Source organism: Lutra lutra, chromosome 13 (genome assembly GCF_902655055.1).
Source record: "Lutra lutra chromosome 13, mLutLut1.2, whole genome shotgun sequence".
Taxonomy (NCBI): Eukaryota; Metazoa; Chordata; class Mammalia; order Carnivora; family Mustelidae; genus Lutra; species Lutra lutra.
This window is the reverse complement of record NC_062290.1, coordinates 92651916-92671472: the sequence shown is the minus strand read 5'-3', so window position 1 is coordinate 92671472 and position 19557 is coordinate 92651916. Positions and strand designations below refer to the sequence as shown.

Sequence of the window (19557 nt, the reverse complement as noted above, 5' to 3'; positions counted from 1 at the left end):
CCTTGGAGGAGGGATGTGGCTCCGGAGCGGCCCTCACCGGGCGCCTGAGACTTCTTGGGAGGTTGTGTTTGGGGATTGGCCGCCGTGGCCTGAGGCCTTGCTGTGGTCACAGACTCACGCCTTTGCCGGAGCCCCTGAGCCCTGGTAGTGAGGGGCGGGCAGTGAGACACCCTTGGTGAGGTGCACAGGTGTGCCAGCTGGGGGATGGGCGTGGACACCGGCCCTGGCACCTGCTCCCAGGCACAGCACGCACATGTGGGTCCCACTGTCAGAGGGCCTTGTGGTCCTCGTGACGACAGGGTGGGAGCCCGCGTCCCCTGCAGGGCTGCGTGAGAAGCAGGCTGTGACTTTCCTCCCCTCCGCCCAGGATGGAGGCCTCGTGCCTGGAGCTCGCCCTGGAGGGGGAGCGTCTCTGCAAGGCAGGGGACTTCAAGGCAGGCGCGGCATTCTTTGAGGCAGCGGTGCAGGTGGGCACCGAGGACCTGAAGACACTGAGTGCCATCTACAGCCAGCTGGGCAACGCCTACTTCTACCTGAAGGAGTACTCTCCCGGGCCCTGGAGTACCACCGGCACGACCTGCTGCTGGCGCGGTGAGCGCGGGCGCCTGCCTCGGGGAGCTCGGCGGCAAGGAGCCCGCGGAGGGACCGGGACTGGGTGGGTCTGTCTGCCCGTGGGCCTGGCTGTGGCCTGCTCTCCCGAGTATGTCCGCGCTTGTGGTCCTGCCTCTGGGACTGTGTGTGTGTCGGCTGGCGGGGGCGACCACCTGTGCTCCCCATGTCTCCACCCTCCCTCAGCCCCCGGGCCTTGGCTCGAGCTGCTCCCATCCCCGAACACCTCCCTGGCTTGTCTCCCACCCTCTGCCCCTCCTTCGCACGTGCAGTCAGCAGCGGGGGCCCCTGAGAGGGAGTGGAGCTCCCCAGGGCTCCCACCAGCCATGCCCACGGGCCCTTCCCCGGCCAGCGAGCCCCAGGTGTCCTCTGTGCCCCACCAGCGTGTTGAAAGTTACTCACACTGCCAGGTGCCCCCTTGTCCCCGGCCCTCCTGGTCTCCATCCGGCGCCCTCAGGCCCTGACAGCTGCAGGCCGGGCCCCGTAGAGAAGTGACCCCCAGCTGGACCCCCCGCCCCGGGGGCTGCCCAAGGGGGCCTCACCCGCCAGCCACAGGACCCCTGCCCAGCATTGCCCCAGTCGACTCAGGGCCGGTCCTGCCAGGCCAGCCCCACCCCTGCCCGGCCTCCCTGCTGGACCTAGCGTCTGGAGCCCTCAGTGAGCTTGGCTGCTCACTCCCCACTGCCCTCTAGGACCATCGGGGACCGCATGGGGGAGGCCAAGGCCAGTGGGAATCTGGGCAACACACTGAAGGTCCTGGGCCGCTTTGACGAGGCCGTCGTCTGCTGCCAGAGGCACCTGGACATCGCCCAAGAGCAGGGGGACAAGGTCAGTCAGTGGCTCCCTGGGAGGCCGGCACCCCCGACCTGTGGCCCCACGCCGTCCCCCGTGGGACGAAGATGGGAGGATGGCCTGGCCCGCTGCCCAAGCTAGAGGCCCCAGCCCCCCAACATCCATGTCAGCTCTTCCTCTCACCGACCTCCCCGCTCTGGGCTCCAGAGGGAGACATGGCCACGTGGCAGCAGGGGGATGGGGAAGCTGTGGGCCCAGCCTGGTGCGGACACTTGACTGTCCTGCTCTGTGACCTCCCTCTGTGACCCTGTGAGATCAGCACAGATAAGGAAATAGGGTGACTCACCCCAAGTCACAGCTCAAGGGGGCCAGGCCTTGCTGGGAGGCCCTTCCTCCCCCTGGGCAGCAGAGACAAGAGGGGTGCCCATTACCAGGCATGGCCACCCCTCCCCTGTGACTCAGTCACTTGGGGTGTCCTCAGAGAGCAGTCGTCACACGCGAGGGCCCCCAGCCCTTCTTGGGGCTCCGGCCCTACCTTAGTGTCTGGATGTGGTGATCGCCCCCTCCAGGTCCTTGCCTCAGGGGATATAGGGACCGGGGACAGTGGGCTTCTTGGGGGCCCGGTCTACAGAGGTCCCCCAACCTCAGTGCCACCCTCAGGTTGGGGAGGCAAGGGCGCTGTACAACATCGGCAACGTGTACCATGCCAAGGGCAAGCAGCTGTCCTGGACCGCCGCGCAGGACCCTGGGCACCTGCCACCGGACGTCCGGGAGCCCCTGCGCAGAGCCTCCGAGTTCTATGAGTGAGTGGGGTGGGCAGGGGCGCCCGCAGAGCCGGTGAGCCGCCGGGTGTCCACACTTTCTCTCGAGCTTCCTGACGCCCTGCTGCTGGTCACGGGGCGTGGCAGGCGCCCCTATCTGGCCCCATCGGCTCTCCACAGACCCCTGCATGGCAATAGCCCGGTCAGCTCTCCTTCCCCCCCCCGCACTGCACCTGTGCTCAGGGTCTGGTGGGGCTCCACCCCAGCCCCCGGTATCTCCCCACACGTCAGTCATCCACGGCGGTGCGGAGAAGCCACGTGTGGCATTAGAAAACGTTTGGCTGCAAGAAGGCCTGGGGTGTGGGGCCGAGCGTCTGTGCATGGGAGAAGCCTGGGGCAGACGAGCCCCGACTCGGCCTTGGAGCTCACACGGTGCTCGCTGGGGCGTGCTCCTGGGAGGAGCCAAGCGGAGGCTGCCTGCTCATCGCCCTCTAGCCTGGTCGGGTGGGGGTGTCACAGGGCCCCTGCTTCCCATGCACTGAGAGGGACGTGGCTCAGACAGACACGACCCCCAGGAGGAATCTGTCCCTGGTGAAGGAGCTGGGTGACCGGGCGGCCCAGGGCAGGGCCTATGGCAACCTAGGCAACACCCACTACCTGCTGGGGAGCTTCATGGAGGCCACAGCCTTCCACAAGGAGGTGAGTGCACTGCGGGGCTCCTCCAGCCACCTGGCTTCGTCGGCGCTCGGTGCAGGGACCTGGGCGGACCCCCTCTGCACGCGCAGACCTTGGCCTGGCCGCCCTGGGCATGTAGGCTGTGTCTGCTGTCCGCCTCGGGTCCTAGGGCTGCTGTGTGACCACCCGGGCCTCGGGTCTGTGTCCTCAGCGCCTGGCCATTGCTAAGGAATTTGGAGACAAGGCGGCCGAGAGGAGGGCCTACAGCAACCTGGGGAACGCCCACATCTTCCTGGGGCGCTTTGACGTGGCTGCTGAGTACTACAAGTAGGCAGGCCTGCCCGCCCGCCCCCACCTGCCCAGCCCAGCCAGGGGGAGGGGGGCCACCTGGACACCAGCCCAAGGTCAGAGGTGAGCCTGACCTCCCAGCCTTCCCAGGGGCCAGGTGGGGGGTTCTGGGCCACCCCAGAAGGGTGGCCTAGCAAAACCCTCGTCTGGGGGCTGCCAGGGACGGGAAGAACGACCTTCACTCGGTAAGTGCTGGCGGAAATCACCGTGTGCCGGGGACACAGCCGACCTTGGCGGAGGGCCTCCTGGCGCCGGCTGTCAGTGGAACCCCGGAGCTGCCTTTGCCCCCCACGACACCCCTAGGGCGCAGGTGCGATCTGTCTTGTAGGGACTCAGAGGGTAAAGACCACGGGGACTCCTGGGCGTCCCTGGCTTGTGCTGGGAGGCTCTGCAAGCCGTCCACCTCCTGGCCTGAGTCACAGAGACCGGGTCACCAGCCCCGGGTCCCGTGCCGAGCCCTGACATCCCGAGTCAGGACCCTGAGCTGGGGTGTGCTGCCCCTAGTCCTCTCTGGAGACCCCCGTGGGACCCTGGGGCAGAGGGAACTGAGCAGATGGACTGCATCCCTATTGCCCACTGTCCACCCCGCAGATGGGGGCCCCCCAGCAAAGGGGGGTGCTGGAAACCCTCCTCCATGGGGCTGACTCCTGCGCCCTCCTCAGGAAGACGCTGCAGCTCTCGAGGCAGCTCAAGGACCAGGCAGTGGAGGCGCAGGCCTGCTACAGCCTGGGCAACACGTACACGCTGCTGCAGGACTACGATGCGCGCGGCCGAGTACCACCTCCGGCACCTGCTCATCGCCCAGGAGCTGGCCGACAGGTGTGCGGGGCGGGCACTTCGGGGCCATGGGGACGCTGGGGGCGGGCCCAGCCCCGGGGGGTTCTGGCCGGTCCTCATGGGCTAAGCTGTAAGCTGCTTCCAGCGAGGCCCTGGCCTGCCGCTGACCGCCAGGCGACTCTGAGCCCTGCCTGGCCTCAGCCTCCCTCCGTCGCGGGCCCTGCCATGCACCAAGTGGGACTCGGTGAGACCTGGTGGGTGCTGGGCCAGCTGCTGTGGCAACCCTGGGGGCGTGCTGGTTGGGGGTGGGCCCTCGTCACCCGCGTCCGTCCGTGGCCCTTGAGCACCCCATGTCTCCTAGGAGACACAGAAGTCTGAACACACGCGCAGGTGTGGGCGGCGGCCAGAGTAGGGGCCTCCGATCGGTGGGCTGCACGCCTCTTTCGGGGAGGAGAGGGCTTCTGGCCGGCTGCCCTGTCTGGGGGCTCCAAGTGGCCAGCTCTTGCTCCTGGGGGGACAACGTTTTGGAACCAGATGGTGATGGCTATGGATCGTTAGGTGCACGGAGCCCCTGGGCTGGCCCTGAGGGGGTTGCCTTTACCTTGTGTGATTTTTCACCTTAATTGAAAGATTAATGACTTGGGGAGTGCCCTGTCCCTGTCCTCAAGGATGGAGGGAGCTATGGGGGTGAGAGCCTCATTGGCCTGTAGGGGTCCAGCGAGGCCCGGCAGGCCACGGGCTGTACCTGTGACCTGTTTCCCGCCCTGGCAGAGTGGGCGAGGGCCGGGCGTGCTGGAGTTTGGGGAATGCCTACGTGTCCATGGGGAGCCCCGCACAGGCCTTGACTTTTGCCAAGAAACACCTGGAGATCTCCCAGGAGGTGAGCCCAGCCTGCCCTGCCTCCCCTGCCACCTGTCCCCCACGGCTGCTCAGAGGCCCCCCAGTGCCCGGCCCACCTGGGACCAAGCTCCTCTGTGTGCTCTGGCTCCTGGCTGGACATTCCTCCATCCCTCCCGGGCTGTTGTGTGCTGGGCAAGCCTTCAGAGGCCGGTGGGTGCTTATCTCTGCAGTCAGGGCGTGGGGGGAGGAGAGCAGGGGGCCTGTGTTCCACCCCTAGAATGTCATCATTCCCTGTGGGCCCACCCACGCCCGGGTCCTATATCCCCGATGGGACCTGGCCAGGCCAAGGTGGAAATGACCTGCCACATGCAGCCCAGGGGAACAAAGTCATGACTGCCCCCAGGCTCTTCCCCCAGGACCCCCCCAGCTGGACACCCTTCTGGGGATGGGAGGCAGGGTCTTCAAGGGACCTTGGACCCAGGACCCTCCTACTATGGTCAGGTCGTCCCAGGTGGCCTCTGGCTTCCTGGTGCCTAGCCTGCCCCCTTCTCTCAGTCCCATCCTTCTCGGCCCCAGTGACACGGCCACATCCCCCCACCACGCACCCAGTGCCCACCCAGACCCATCACAGCCCCATGCCTGCTATTGGCAAGACCCATAGGAGCCCAGGTGGTGGGGAACAGGGAAGCTTGGGTCAGGAGAGCCCACCCCAGCAGGGCCGGCCCCCATGGCCCCCTGAGCATAGGTGGGGGCCCACCAGTGGCCCCAGGGCTCCACTCGAGGTCTGGCCATGGCCCACTCACCGTGTTCGGGCTTGTTCTCGGGTAGTGTACTCCCCCTATGCAGCAGGGCCATCCTCTGCTCTGATCTGGGACCCTGGAGGGGGCCTGAGGGGCCCGAGGGGTGCATTGGAAGCTCCGGTACTGAGAAAGGTGGGGTCTGGGGCAGGCCACCTGCCCTTGAAGGGTGCTCTGGCAGGAGTGCCCCACATGGCACAGGGCTGGCTGCCTGAGGCCCGGGCATTCCTGGGGTATGGAGGTGCTGCTTGGGGCCCACATGGCCCCCCCTTACCCAGGGCCAAAAACCCCAGACTCCATCCCTGAGGCACAGTGAGGCATGGTTCCCTTGGAGGCGCAGGGCTCAGCGACGGTCCACCGGAGCCTCCCCGCTCACCTGCGCACTAACTGGGCTCTGCTTGACTGCAGGTTGGGGACCGCAGCGGGGAGCTCACGGCCCGCATGAACGTGGCGCAGCTCCAGCTGCTGCTGGGCCGGATGCCCAGTCCTGCGGCCACCGAGAAGCCAGACCTGGCTGGTTACGAGGCCCAAGGTGAGTTCCCAGGCTGGGTGGGCAGGGGTCTGGTAGGAGGCGCCCCGGAGTGTGTGGGGCGTGGGCTTGTGCCTGGGCTTCTGGGTGCAGTTGACCAGAAGGTCAGCGGGAGAATTTTGGACAGAGCTGCCCAGTGAGGGTGGTCTGCCCCCGGCCGCGGGGGCATCTGCACGGGCACCCCCTTCTTGGCCCTGCTCTGGAGCACCGAGATGGGCAGGGGGTCCAGGGTGCTGAGGGCACAGACAGACGGTCCTATTTCCCCGGGGTCAGGTGAGGAACTGGGAGATTGGAAAGTAAGGGGTAGAAAGGCATTCGGGGCAGGGACAGTGTGGACAAAAGTGTGGCCGGAACATGAGGTCTTCAGGCCAGTGCTTTGTTGTCTTTGCGGCAATGAGGGCCTGTACTCAGCCTGAGCGCCCCTGGCTTATCACCCGGTGACACCGTGGGGATGGGGAAGACAAGGAGAGGGCCACTCACCGCCCCTGTCTCGGTGATCCTCTTGCTCCGGGCTGAGGGCTGGGCCCCGGGGCCGGGAAGCGGAGGCTGCAGTCAGCCAGAGAGGCTCAGGGCGCTAAGCTGGGGGTGGGCCAAGGCAGCTGTAATGACCTCATTCACGGGCTGCGGGTCACCCCACACAGGTCCACATCGTGAGGCACACAGGGGCATGTGGGGACAGAATGTTCCTTGCAAAGCAAAAAATGGATAAAAAGTGTGGGGCCCAGGGAGGCCACCCTGAACTGGCTTCCCGGGGGCAGTAGGTGGGTGCGGGGCAGGCTCCAAGTGGGGAGCTAGCTGCCCCTCCCTGCCTGCACGGACCCCAACCTATGGTTCTTTGAGTTTGGGCCCCAATCCCTTCATGGCCGTGTTCCCCAGGGGTGCCTGCCCGCCCTGCCCCAGCCTCCAGAGCCTGTCAGGCCTCCTGAGGAGGCGGCTAGGGAAGAGGCTGTGGGCTGTGTGGAGGGGCTGCAGGGTTTCCATGCCTAATGCTGGGAGTTTCTGAGCTTGCCCTGTCCTGGGAAACAGGGGGCACATGTCGCTCCCACTCGGGTGAGGACAGGAGTGAAGGCGCAAAGCCTTCTGGGACCCCCAACCACCCTCATTTTGGAGTGCTGTGGCTGAAGGGGGTGGGGTGGAGGAGGGCTCCTCCTTCGTCCCCCATCCCGCCCCAGGATGCATAGGACGGTATCGACCCTTTGGGTGGGGTTTTTCCTGAAGGTGGGCAGCTCTGCTTGGAGCCCCTGGCCCTGCGAGGCCCCCCTGAGGAAGCCAGCAGCAAGTGGGGGCAAGGCTGGGCTGGGCTTCTGGAAAGGCTCCCACAGGGGCGTGGCTAGTCCAGGTTGTGCCGCTCTCGTCCCCTTCTGCGAGCTGAGGAAAGGCGGGGCGCATCACGGGCGAACGGCTGGCCCGTGCTGGGAACAAGGCAGCTTCTGTCCTCCCCAGGCTGGCTCTGCTGCCCTGCCCCGTGCCCAGACCCTTCCCAGCCAGGGCCTCTGGAAGCCCCCTCCCCGCCCGCTGCTGGTGCTGGCAGGGGCCGCTCTCCAGAGAAGCCCGCTGAGGCCATGGAGGCAGGTGTGGGGGTCCCGGGCATCTCTGGGGGCCTTCAGACCTTGCAGTGCAGCTTCTGGGGGCGGGCAGGCCCCCGGAGTCTGGGCAGCTCTGAAGGAGAACCCCTGTTCAGGTGAGCCTGGCAGCGGCTGGGCCTTGTGGAGGGGGCACCACTGGACACTCCTGCGGGGGCCGGATCACTCCCTCACTGACTCCGTGCATGCACACAGAGCATGGGTGGGGGCCTAGAAACAGACCCTCGCGGGTACAGATGGTGCACTTGTGTGTACAGCATGTCAGTTTGTGGGGGTGGGGCACGGAAGGGGGCCAGGGTAGACCAGGGAGGGGGCTTACCCACCCCATATCCTGGAGCCCTGGGAGGATGTGAAGAGGCCGCAGCGGGCAGGGCCGCGGCGGGCAGGGCCACGGTGGGCGGGTGATGGACTCGAGCTTTTCTTACTGTTGCGAGAAAAACAAGAGTCCTTTATGCTTTGCGGCTGGAGGACCCAGAGCCTGGCGTGGGGCGGGGCTCAGTCTGTGGGTTGATTGTAGGTCCCAGCCTTGCAGCCCCCATCCCAGCAGAGACCCCAGAACAAGTCTGGGTGGGCACAGGCTCCTTCCAGCCGGCCGCAGGGGCCTGGGCCTGGGTCTGGTCTCCTGCCGGGCCACGTGCCTGCCCTTTCTGGCGAGGGCGTGTCAGATGCAGGTCCCGCTGCACCCCCCGGGGATGCGGCAGCCCGATCAGTTCATAAGAGGGTGGGGCCGGTCCTGAGCCCTGGGGAGCTGGACCCAGCGGTCTTGTGTCCCACAGGGTATGGGCTGTCCATGGTCCCTGCGTTTGGCCACCATAGCGGGCTGGGATGTGCGCAGCGAATGTCTGAGCCACAGCTGTGGCTGCAGACCCTGGCTCCGCCCAGTCCTGGCTGGCGGACCCCGTGATTTGACCCAGCTGTGCCCTACTGTCCCCGCCTGGGAACTGGGCCCTTGTTGTCCTGGGGCAGGGATGAGGGCACTCCCTGGGGCGGGCTGAAGATGTGGACACTTCCCTGTCCCTCCGCGCACTCAGCAGGTGGCCTGTTCCCCGTTCACGAGTCAGGCACCTACGACACACGGCCAAAGACTTCAAGGCCATGGAGGTCCTAGCTGTCCTCATGTCTGTCCCTTTCCTGGCTGCTCCAAGCTTGACCTTCTGGAGCTTGCCAAGTGGACCTGACCTCTCACGTCCTGACCCTGGCTCTGCGTCTCCAGGCCCTGTGACCACGGCTGGCAGTCTCCTTTCTTGAGCCCCGTATCCAGAGTCTTGGGAGGGCAGCCGGGTGTGACGGGTCCCACGTAATAAACACCCGGAAACACGGGCTGCTTATCAGGGAGCGAGCCCGCCCAAGGTGACCAGAGGTGACAATGTGTGGCAGACAGTAGTGGATAGATAATGCGCTGCAGGAGTTGGGAAGAAGGAGCAGCGTGAGGCTGGGTGTGAGTGTGCACGGCCTTGTGGGGGCCGCCGCCTTCGTCAGCTCGGGAGCGAACCGAACACCACAGACCAGGAGGCTTAAAGACCTGGATGTTTACTTCTGATGGTTCCGCTGCTGCTGTGGAATGGAGTGCAAGAGCAGGGAGCCAGGACGGTGGGGTCTGGGGGTAGAGGGGCTCTGTGTTTTCTCACAGGGGCACCCACCCCACCACCCGCAGGGCCTCAGCTCAACCCTGATCACCTCTCAGGGTCCTGCTTCCTAATGTCATCACGATGTAGGTGTGGCTTGGGTCTTCAATATGGAAGTGGAGGACACAAACATGTGGTCCGTAGCAGTGACATCTGATCAAAGACTTAAAGAAGGGAAGGAGGGAGTGAGCCTGAACTTAAATGGAGAATAGCCATGCAAAGGCCCTGGGGCCTGGGTAGGCCTGGCTGGGCAGAGCAATGATGGGGAGGGGGACCCTGCAGGGTGAACAGAGAAAGCAGATCAAACACGCCCTGCAGGCATCTCTCTGGCCCTCCAGCGCGGACAGGGTCAAAGAGCAGGGAGGCAGACCCCAGCAAGATGAGAAGGGCTCAGATGCTGGATCTGTTTTGAAGGTGTAGCTGCTGGGATTTTGGAAGAGACTGAAGGCAGGGAGAAGCTGGGGGGACACAGCCACGCAGTTAGAAAGCGGGATTGCCCGTGTAGGTGGGACGAGCTGCACGTGGGAGGGGCAGGTCGGGCTGGGTGCAGCACGAGACTGGTGGGGCAGAAATGACGACGGTGCTGGTCAGACGCAGGCGGGAGTGGGGTGGTGCTCAGGGAAGTTTCCAGACCTCACCCTCTGGGCTGGGTGGGATGGGACGCGTGCCAGTGCTGGTGTGGCCTGCATGCCCCAGTGAGGGCAGCCCGCTCTCCTGACAGAGGGTGCATTTAGCCAGGCTCAGAGGGCCACGAGGGGGCCCGCCCCGGAGCCGGACACAAGCCGTGTCTCAGAGCGGCATTTCAGCCTCCACCGTGGCCTGCGCCTGACTGTCCAGCCAGGCGGGGCCCAGCACACAAGGTGGGGACATCGAATCGGGCCCCGGGGTATCAGGGAGCAGAGAAAACAGGGGCCACCAGCCCACCCATGGCGGGAGATAGAACCGGGTTGTCGCTGGCTGTGGTGAGTACGGGCTATGCACAGAGGCCTGCCCATCCGGACGGGCCACTCAGCTGTCCCCGGAACGGAGGTGCCCCTCCATTCCTGCCATGGCTGGTCGCGGTTGGTGTGGGATGGATCCCAGTGATTCTTCAGTCTAGTCCGGGGTGGGGGTGGACGGGGTGCAGTGGGTGCCCTTATGAGGAAACACACAGAGGGGACGCCCCCTCTGGGCCTGCTCTAGCTCCTTTGGCCACACGACATGGGGTCGACACCTGGGCGCTGCCTGCCGGCCAAGGGCTGCATGCAGGGGGCAGAGGCAGGCTTGGCCCTGACCGCGGCAGCTGAAGGCATGGGGGAGGGGCAGCGGACAGCCCCACGTCCTGGGCCCAGGTAGCTGCAGGCCACCATCTCCTGGTCAGACTGCTGCAGCTGTCCCCTTCCTGACCTCCTGGGACAGTAGCCCCCGACCCCTCCTCCGAGAGTCACCGCTTTTCTGCCCAAGGCCTGTGGAGAGTGGGGAGCAGGGTGTGGCTGCTTCAGAACCCCAGGCCAGGACAGGGAGAAGGGCTGGACACCTATTCCGCTTTTAGGAAGCCCTGGGCGTTTGGTTTGGGCTGGTCTGAATGACCTGAAACGGCCCCTCTTGCTCTGGGGACCGTGTCTTAGGCAGCGCGTGTGGGCCCAGGGTGGGGTCGTGCTGCTGCGCTGTCCGCCACGGGTGTTAGCGTGGAGCTCCGTGCCGTGCCGGGGTAGCTACGGAGGGCAGGCCGTCCTCGCGATGTAGCCTGCAGGTGTCCAGCAACGCAGCCAGCCGCGCGGTCAGGACGCTTCCCTGGGGCTCACTCCGCACCGCCGGGCGACAGGCCTGTAGTCTTCCGGGGGCAACCGAGCCCCGGGGCAGGCCGGGGGTCCAAGTCCGGTGCCGCCAAGACAGGACCCTGGAGCGTCCGCCACACCGCGGGCCTTGCCCACTCTACCCACAGCACTTCCTTGCCTCGCACAGCCCCACCCTTGCACAAGGGGCCCCAGCGGGGTGCCCAGCCTGTGTGGTAGCTGGAGGGAGTGTTCAAGCTCCGGGAGGACCTGGGCTGCCCGTGTGCGTGTAGGATGAGGAGTGAAAAGGTCGGGGTCCGAGGCCCCATCAGCACGGAGTTTGGTGGGGAGGCCCTGGGCACGGCAGGAGCTCAGAAAACCGGACCTGTGGGGTAGCACCAGGGCCAGACCCCGCCCAGGCCCCTCCCAGGCCCTAGAGAGTCTGCCCCATCCCCACTCCCAGCCACCCTGTCCAGTCAGGACGGCGCAAGGTCATGCAGACACTGTGGTCTGCTTCCACAGGGGACCGTGAGGGGGACTTCCCCTGCCAGTCCCCAGGGTGCAGGCTGACACCCTCACCCTCCCCGGAGAAACCCGGTGGCCTGGGCCAGCCTACCTCTCGGCCGCCGGTCAGGGCCAGGCTGACCCGGCCTGCTGTCTTCAGGTGCCAGGCCCAAGAGGACACAGAGGCTGAGCGCAGAGACCTGGGCCTGCTGAGGCTCCCCCTGGAGCGGGTGAGTGGGGCTCAGGGTGGGCGGCTGGGGCCCCGGGGCCAGAGGGGCAGCCCCTGGCCGTGAGAGCTGAGCGCGGAGAGCAGGTCCCTGAGCTGGCCCAGTACTTGCTGAGCCGCCTCCATCCCCACCCCAGTCTGTGTCGCATCCCCTCGACCTGAGACCAAGGGTGCCCTCCGCAACCTGAGGCGCAAGCCCAACCACTGGCCCCTGGAGAGGCCCCTGCAAGGCCCTGTCCCCATCCCACTTCATCCCAGGGTCCCACCAGCCATGTGCCCCGGGGGACAAGCCCCAGCCCTTACCCATTGTAGACCCCAAGCCCCACCCAGCCACGGTCCCCAGCGTCCTGGGCGGCTCCCATTCCTGGGTGCTCCCTGCCATTCCAGCTGGAGCAGCTAGACCTTGGCAAGCCCCCAAGCGATTGGACACGGGGCACGGTGGGGCTCTGGGCCCAGTCTGTACCTGCCAGAGGTGGCCTGTGTCACCCTGGGGGAGCGAGCTAGCCTCTCTGAGCCTCCGGTTCCTCCAGCGTGGACAGGGTTCAGTGCGGGGGTCTGTTGGGGAACAAGGCGCGTGGCTGCCGTGGTCACTCGTTGCTCAGTGTGGGGTCAGCCGCCTTGCTCACAGGCTCCTTCCAGCGCCCTGCCTGCCTCTCTGCACCCCCAGCCCTCTCTCCCTCCCCTCTCCGACCCCTGAGAGCTTAGGTGCGAGTCTAGGAGACAGAGCTGCTGCTCTCCCCTCTTGGGGTCCCACGATTTGGATTGCTGACGGCCCCCGCCCATGCCTGGCCTTCCTCCCCCTCCCAGAGCAGAATGAGACAGCCACCAGGTGGGGGGAGTGGCGGTGGCCGGCAGGGACGTGCTCCCTCTCCCCATGAGGAGCAGGAAAATACCAGGAGGGGCTGGAGGCTGCTGAGAGCCCCGAGAGGGCGCCACTCCCCGCTGGACAGCGCGGACGTCGGGTGCAGGTCCCCCGCACGGTAGGCGACCTCTTCTGGGTGCCGTCCTGTAACTGCAGACCTGGGCTGGGCCAGGCGTCCACCCCCCACCCGCCGGGGGCAAGAGGCCACGGCCCTGTTCCGCCCCCAGGCCTGAGCGCAGGGCGCGCGGTGCAGGGACAGCACTACCATCTGTTGTGTCCCTGGCCTCGGCTGGGCCCAGGCCATAGAGAAGCTGGACTGGAGGCCTCGTGTTGGGGGTCTGTAGGACGACCTTGGGGGGACCACAGGCCCTCGGGCCCGGCCGGCAGCCCTGTCTGGGTACACAGCGTTCAGAGCCGAGCGGACGGATGGTGGGTGAGGGAGCGATGGGCTGGCGTCAGATGCAGACCGGTGGGCGCAGAGGGACGGGACCTCCCCCTCCTGGCGGTATCCGCGAGACGGGCTGGCCTGTCTGGTCGCGAGAAGCTGGTCAGGGTTTTGGGAGGCCCCGCCGAGCCAGGTTCAGAGGTCAGCCTAGAACACACCCCTCACCACCAGGCATGCAGAACACCTGGGTCCAAATGCCTGGAAATTAGTCTAAAAACAGTTTTCCCTCTGAGACTTAATCAGCACCTGCCCCGACACTGAGGATCGTGGGCGCTGCGCAGGGTATTCTTAGCCCCAGAGGGCTGCTCCGTGCCATCTTTCCCTTGAGCCGGGAGGGCGTCTGCCAACCCCGTGTGACCCCGGCACTGCCCTCCAGCCTGCCAGCCAGGGGTCTGTGTCCTTGGAGGGGAGAGGGGGAGGAGGGGGTGCGCCACTGAGGCCCCAGCAGAGTGGGGCTGCCACCACAACCGTGCGTTTGGGCCCCCAGGCCCTCAGTGCGGGGGGGCCTTGCCACCATCACACCGGGGCTTGGGGCCCCGGGAACATCCTGGGGCAGGAGCATGGGGATCAGGGCTGCGCCGGTCCCAAGTGTCACGGTCCCTCCAGAAAGTGTCTGGCAAGGGGAGGGCCCCCAGGCACCAGGGAGCCTCAGCAGGACTTGAACAGGAAGGCCTTTCCCCATGGTAACCTGGCCCTAGCTGCGGTCCCTGTTGCTGGCCATCCGGGGGAGGGGGTGGTCCTTCTACCAAACGGGGATAGTAGCCAATGTTCAGGCTTGCACATAGCAGCCCTAAGAAGGGAAACGATGCACAGGCAGCGAGAGGGAGGTGGCCTGAGGGCACTCAGCTAGGAATGGTGGAGCTGGGGTTCCAAGGCCATGGTCAGCTCCTGGAACCCCAGCTCTGCTCCTCAGAGACCTGGCAGGGCTCTGGGCTGTGGGGACACCTTTGCAGGAAATGCCAGTGGTGGAGAGCCAAGGCTGGCCCCAGCTGGAGGCCTGGACCCCAGTGGCCGCCTGATTCCCCTGTCCCGAAGACACTGGCCCAGCTCTCCACAGTCAGAACTGTGGGCTGGCCCTCCTTCCAGGGCTCTGAGCTCCCTGTAGGTGCAGGACAGAGAGGGCCCTGGGGGCTCTGCGTCCCCATCCCATCCTCTCCTCCTGCCAGGGTTCCTACCCAATTCCCCAGTGCCCCAGGATCTGCCGGCACTGGGCCCTGGGCCAGCGCGAGGACTGTCCTGGAGGCCAGCCAGAGGCCAAGGCTCCACAGACCACCCGGTGCAGGGAAGGGACCCCGTGCGAGTGGCAGGGGCGGTGAGGGCGCTATGGGTGGTGGTGGCCCCTGGGGCTGCTGCACGGCGAGTGGCCACCAGCATCCTCTGGCTCCTCTTGCGGCATGGCAGACCCGGCTGCGGCCTCAGGAGTCAAGGCTGTAAAAGAGACGACCTCCGGGCTGACCCAGCTGGAAGGAAGCCGGACCGGTCAGCGGCCTCTGTCCGTGGGAACGCTGCTTCCAGACAGGTTCCATCCCCCTCACCCCTCGGACCTGACCGCCCGTGGGCCAGAGCAGGAGCCTCTGGGCTAGAAATAGTCGAGTGTTTACAGAGCGTGTGCGTGTGCGTCTGTGCCTCGTGTGTGAGTGGTGCGCCCGAGGGAGCGAGTGAGCGCAGGGAGGGGGGCCCTCGGGCGGGGACATGTGCGCCCCTGGGGCCCTATTAAGCACTGAGCCTACAGGGGCAGCACAGACGCCACATGGCCGAGGCTGGGACAGCACATAGTGCGCAGCCCGGTCACGGCCGCTGGAGGTAGCTGCGGTTCTAGCGTGAGTGTCGGGTCCTCGGCGCGGGAGGCTCAGGAGCCGTGTGATGCTGGAGGGGGGTTGCAGAGCAGAGCTGTTGTCCTGAGGTTTGTGCTGTTGGGGTGAGCTCAGCACCTCAGCACCCAGCCAAGGCAGGGGTGAGGGGGAGCCAGCAAGTCCCAGGCCAGAAGTCCAGCAGGACCCCAGGGAGCCCAAGTCAGGGGCCCACTGAGAGGGCACAGCTTGTCCTGCAGGGACCCAGGGTGGCAAACCACACGAGCGGGGGCCTCTCTGCTCTCCAGAGCCTCATCCCCACATACCCCCAAACGACGGAGGCCCTAGCCCTTCCCAGGGGGCCCGCACAGCTCTGCTCTGGGGCCCTCTCTGCCCAGCCCCAGCTACAGGGGTGATGGGCCAGGGAAGCCTCTGGCAACAGCACCTAGCTCAGCCTGGGGAATCTGGAGTGCTGAGGACCCAGGTGTCTAGAGAAGAGGGGCCCCGCGGCTACACCTTTTCTGGGAGGGGTTGGCTCTCTTCACCTGACCCACAGTCAACCTGCGGTCCCCAGCATTAGGGGGGTGTGGCGTGTACCCCCACACCTGGCTGACCCCGGTCCCCAAGCAACCTATAACAGCCCCTTACCTCTGGGGAGGCACCTACACGACCCCAACCCGTGCAGAGCTGATGCTTGGCCCTACCACTCCTCCAAGAGCACACCCCCGGACCCCACCCCAGCCCCAGGCCCCTGTGCACTCTGCCAGCTTTCAGTTCGCTCCGGGCTCTGTGTGGTCTTGGGCCAAGGACGCAGGACAGCAGAGCCCTGAGTTGGAGGCTCCTCACACACCCTCAACCTTGAGTCTGGGCCCGCCCTGGTGGACAGGGGAGGGGCCGCTGTCCTCCCACACGGTAGCAGGCACGGCTCACCTGGTAGGCTGTCAGGACCACCCATGAGGTTGGCCCTCCCTGGATCCCTCATGGCTTTTGGGGACCGTACCACCCTGGGGGGCCCAGGCTGGGCCTGTTTGGGAGATCCCCAACCAAGCTCCCCCGCCCTGGTACCCACCTCTGCGGCGGGGGTGGGGGGGGGTTGTCAGATCTGGGCCCCAGGCAGCGCTCATGTAGGTGACACCGTTGCTATTGTGGTCTCTCCGTGAGCGAGGGCTCTGAGCATGCCCAGGAGGCCCCCTCAACCAGCCAAGAGGTGGACAGGCCAGGACTGGGCAGGGGCCACCAGCATCAGAGGGGGATGGGGAGGACCCAGTCTGTAGCCAAGGTGGCTCCTGGAAGCCACCTCCTCCACCAGTCACTCTCGGGCCCTGAGAGACCACTGCCTCCAGCCTCCCCTCCTATGGATGTGTAAAACTGAGGCCCAGAGGGGGACTGGGTTTGCCAGTGGGACTCAGGCAGGTCCAGTAGCCCGGACTCCCGCTTCCCATCCCCCCTCACTCTGAGGACCACTTGCCCCCTCCCTGACCTCATCAGTGGGGCTTGCCCAGACCTTGCAGGTGGCCCCTGGGTCAGCCCTCCCCACCACCCAAGCTGCACACTGAGGCATCTCCCAGAATCCCTCATGTGTCCAGGCTCTGCCCCCCAGCCACTCAGAGCAGAGCCTGGACACCGCAGCCAGCGTGCAGGGGGCTGGGGGGCGGCCACACCTTCTCTTTAGCCTGGACATCCTGCACCCAGGGTCCTGGCCACCACACATCTGTCCTCTGGGCCTGCCCACGGGTCTAACCGCAGAAGGGGTGGGACTGGGTGGAACACAGGAGCCCTCACCTCCCCCAGCTGTGGCACCCTGCCTGTGGTGATAGGGACCTGACACTGCTGGTCCCGGATCCGCCGTCGCTACTGGGTCCCTGGCACAGACAGGCCACTGTGAACGGGAGCTGGGCAGCAGGGCTTCCTGACGGCTCAGGGTCTAGTCGCTCACTCGCTACTGGTTGATCCGTGCGTTTGGCCGCCCCAGCGAGTGCCCATGCTGGGTGGTCGGGTCCCAAAGCTACCACCACAGCTGGAGCTCATGACAAGCGTGTGATAGGGTCCCGTGGGGCAGGGGTGGGGGAAATGGGGCACAGGGATGCTGCTGGGAAGCGCTCCAGGAGGGCAAGCAGGGGTTGGTTGGTGGGTGTGGGAGGAGGACGGGCAGGTGGGGCGAGGGTCCTGACCTCATCCCAGGCGGAGCAGCAACCTCAGTGCTGTCTGGGGGCCTGAGGAGCTGGTGACCAGAGCCGGGCTGCCATGGCTGGGCCGGAGCCAATGCTGACTGCATGCCTCCCCCACCCCCCCAGAGCATCCCTCGGGCCCCATCCTCCGACGAAGAGTGCTTCTTTGATCTCCTGAGCAAGTTCCAGAGCAGCCGTATGGACGACCAGCGCTGTCCCCTGGAGGAGGGCCAGCCTGGGGCCTCCGAGGCCACAGCTGCCCCCACCCCGGAGGAGAGGGTCGGTTGAGTGCCCCCCATGGAGCTCCCCTTGTCCTTGCCACGCTCACTCCCCACCCTCCACCACAGTGGCCCCCAGGAGCCCTTGCTCCCGAGGGGTGGGATACCCCTGCTGCAAAAGTGCCCCTTGTCACCACCTCATCCCCTGCCTCCCCCAAAGCTGCATCCCGGGAAGCCTGTCGTCATCCCTGCTCCCTGGGGCATACCACGTCAGGGTGCATCGTGTGGCCAGGAGCAGGCGTGGCCAGGAGCAGGCGTGGAAGCCAGGCCTTCTTCCCGGCACCTAGGAGCCCCCATGGGTGGGCGTGGGGCCTGTGGCAGGGACAGCCCAGGGCATCTAGGGTACTGCTGGGAGCCCCGTGTCCCCCAAAGTGTGGAGGGGTGGTAATGGGACCCTGGCCTGACCCAGCCCGTGGGGGCCCCTCTCCCCACCTCGCCCCCACAGCCCAGCCCTCGCTGACGGCCTCCCCGCAGACTGAGGAACTCCTGGACCTCATCGCCAGCTCCCAGAGCCGCCGGCTGGACGACCAACGGGCCAGCGTGGGCAGCCTGCCTGGGGCTGCGCGTCACCCACAGCAACCTGGGCCGCCTGCGCGTGATGGGGACCCACAGGAGCCGGGGGACGACTTCTTCAACATGCTTGTCAGTGCCAGGTGGGCCTACGGCTGGGGGACTGGGGGCACCCTCCTCCCCGTGCCCGCCCATCTCCCCCATGCCTGCCCATGCCCCCTGTGCCCTCCTCCCCGTGCCCGCCCCTGTCTCCCCCTTGCTTGCCCATGGGCCCCCATGCCCTCCTCCCCGTGCCCCGCCCCATCTTTCCCCTGCCCACCCTGTGCCCCCCGTGCCCTCCTCCCTGTGCCTGCCCATCTTCCACCATGCTCGCCCATGGCTCCCCATGCCCGCCCCCCTGTGCGCCCCCCCATCCCACGTCCCTCTCCACCTCCAAGCAGCCCAGGGCCCCTTCACCTTCGCGTGGGGTGGAGGCTCCTCATGCCTGCGGTGGGCTCTGGCCGGTCCCGCTCAGGCCGGCTGCACTGGTGTCACCGGGTACCCACAGATGCTCCTGGGCCCCCCCAGACACCCTCAGGCTGGCCGTTCCTCATGGGGCAGGAGCTCTGGCTGGGGGGCGCTGCTGGGGCGTGGTGCAGCCCCTGGCCCCCCAGGCAGAGCGAGACAGCAGAAGGGGTTCAGGGACCTCATGCAAGGTGGCAGGAAAGCTGCAGCCTGGGGGACGGGTGGTTTCCAGACGTGACGTTCGTTCCACAGAGCAGAGGAAAGCACAGCCCTGGGCGAATCCGGAAATCCTCCGAAGTGGCCCCTACAGAGAACCCCCGAACCCCTGGCCCACACGCCCGCACACGCCAGCAGCCGCAACCCGCTCCCGGCCCTTCTGCTCCAGGCCCTGCACAGGAGCCCCAGGGCCTCCTCGGTCCCGCCCCAGACCCCTGGCCTGACGGGGCGCCCTGGGGAGCTTCGCACCTTGGGCTGGGGAGCTGCAGCCCCCAATCCTGCCCCCGCGGCTCCCGAAGGCATCCCTGTCGGGGGGTCTTGGGTGCAGTACGGGAAGGCCAGCCAGCAGCCCTGCAGCCCGGCCTGCTCCCCCATGCCTGGCGGTGACTCAGTCCTCCTCTCTGGGTGCCTGGGCAGAGGATCCTCGTTCTTGGGGCCGGGGCTCCCAGCACTGCCCGTGGGGCCGATTTTACCGGTAAACGCAGAGAGAGCCACTGGCAGAACCCCTGCCTGGGCCTTGTCCCCGAGGACCAAGGACCGCTGGGCCCATGCGCGAGGCTGGGCCCTCCGAGGCGGGGGAGGCCCGAGCTGTCAACCGACGAGTCTGTGTCTGCCCAGTCCTCCAGGATCGATGACCAGCGCTGCCCACCTCCTGACGTGCTGCCCCCGCGGCCCCACCATGCCCGACGAGGGACTTCTTCAGCCTCATCCAGAGGGTGCAGGCCAAGCGGATGGACGAGCAGCGGGTGGATCTTGCCGGGACCCCGAGCAGGAGGGGGTTGGAGCCCCGAGCCCCGGCAGCAGGGCCAGCCCGGGCCAGCTAAGACCCTGTAGCCACGGCCAGGCTGGCCCAGCCCAGCTCTGGGCCTTGGGGCCAGGGGGCTCACTGTCACCTGTGATGCCCACAGCCCCTCGAGAAGCCCATTCCTCCAGAGGCCATGGCTGAGGGCAGGCTCTGCGCCCT

General features: G+C 66.7%; 1 protein-coding gene across 1 annotated transcript; it reads left to right on the top strand.

Moving 5' to 3' along the window:
- The first annotated feature begins 457 nt into the window (after positions 1–457).
- GPSM1 (G protein signaling modulator 1) lies at positions 458–19539 on the top strand. The gene is made up of 12 exons (XM_047698924.1): positions 458–591; positions 1302–1437; positions 2062–2204; positions 2738–2861; positions 3049–3164; positions 3848–4004; positions 4734–4842; positions 6008–6131; positions 11755–11824; positions 17212–17368; positions 17809–18016; positions 18630–19539. The coding sequence occupies exons 2-12, from the start codon at positions 1318–1320 to the stop codon at positions 19537–19539; spliced, it is 2238 nt and encodes a 745-aa protein (XP_047554880.1). The 5' UTR covers positions 458–591; positions 1302–1317.
- The last annotated feature ends 18 nt before the right edge of the window (positions 19540–19557 follow it).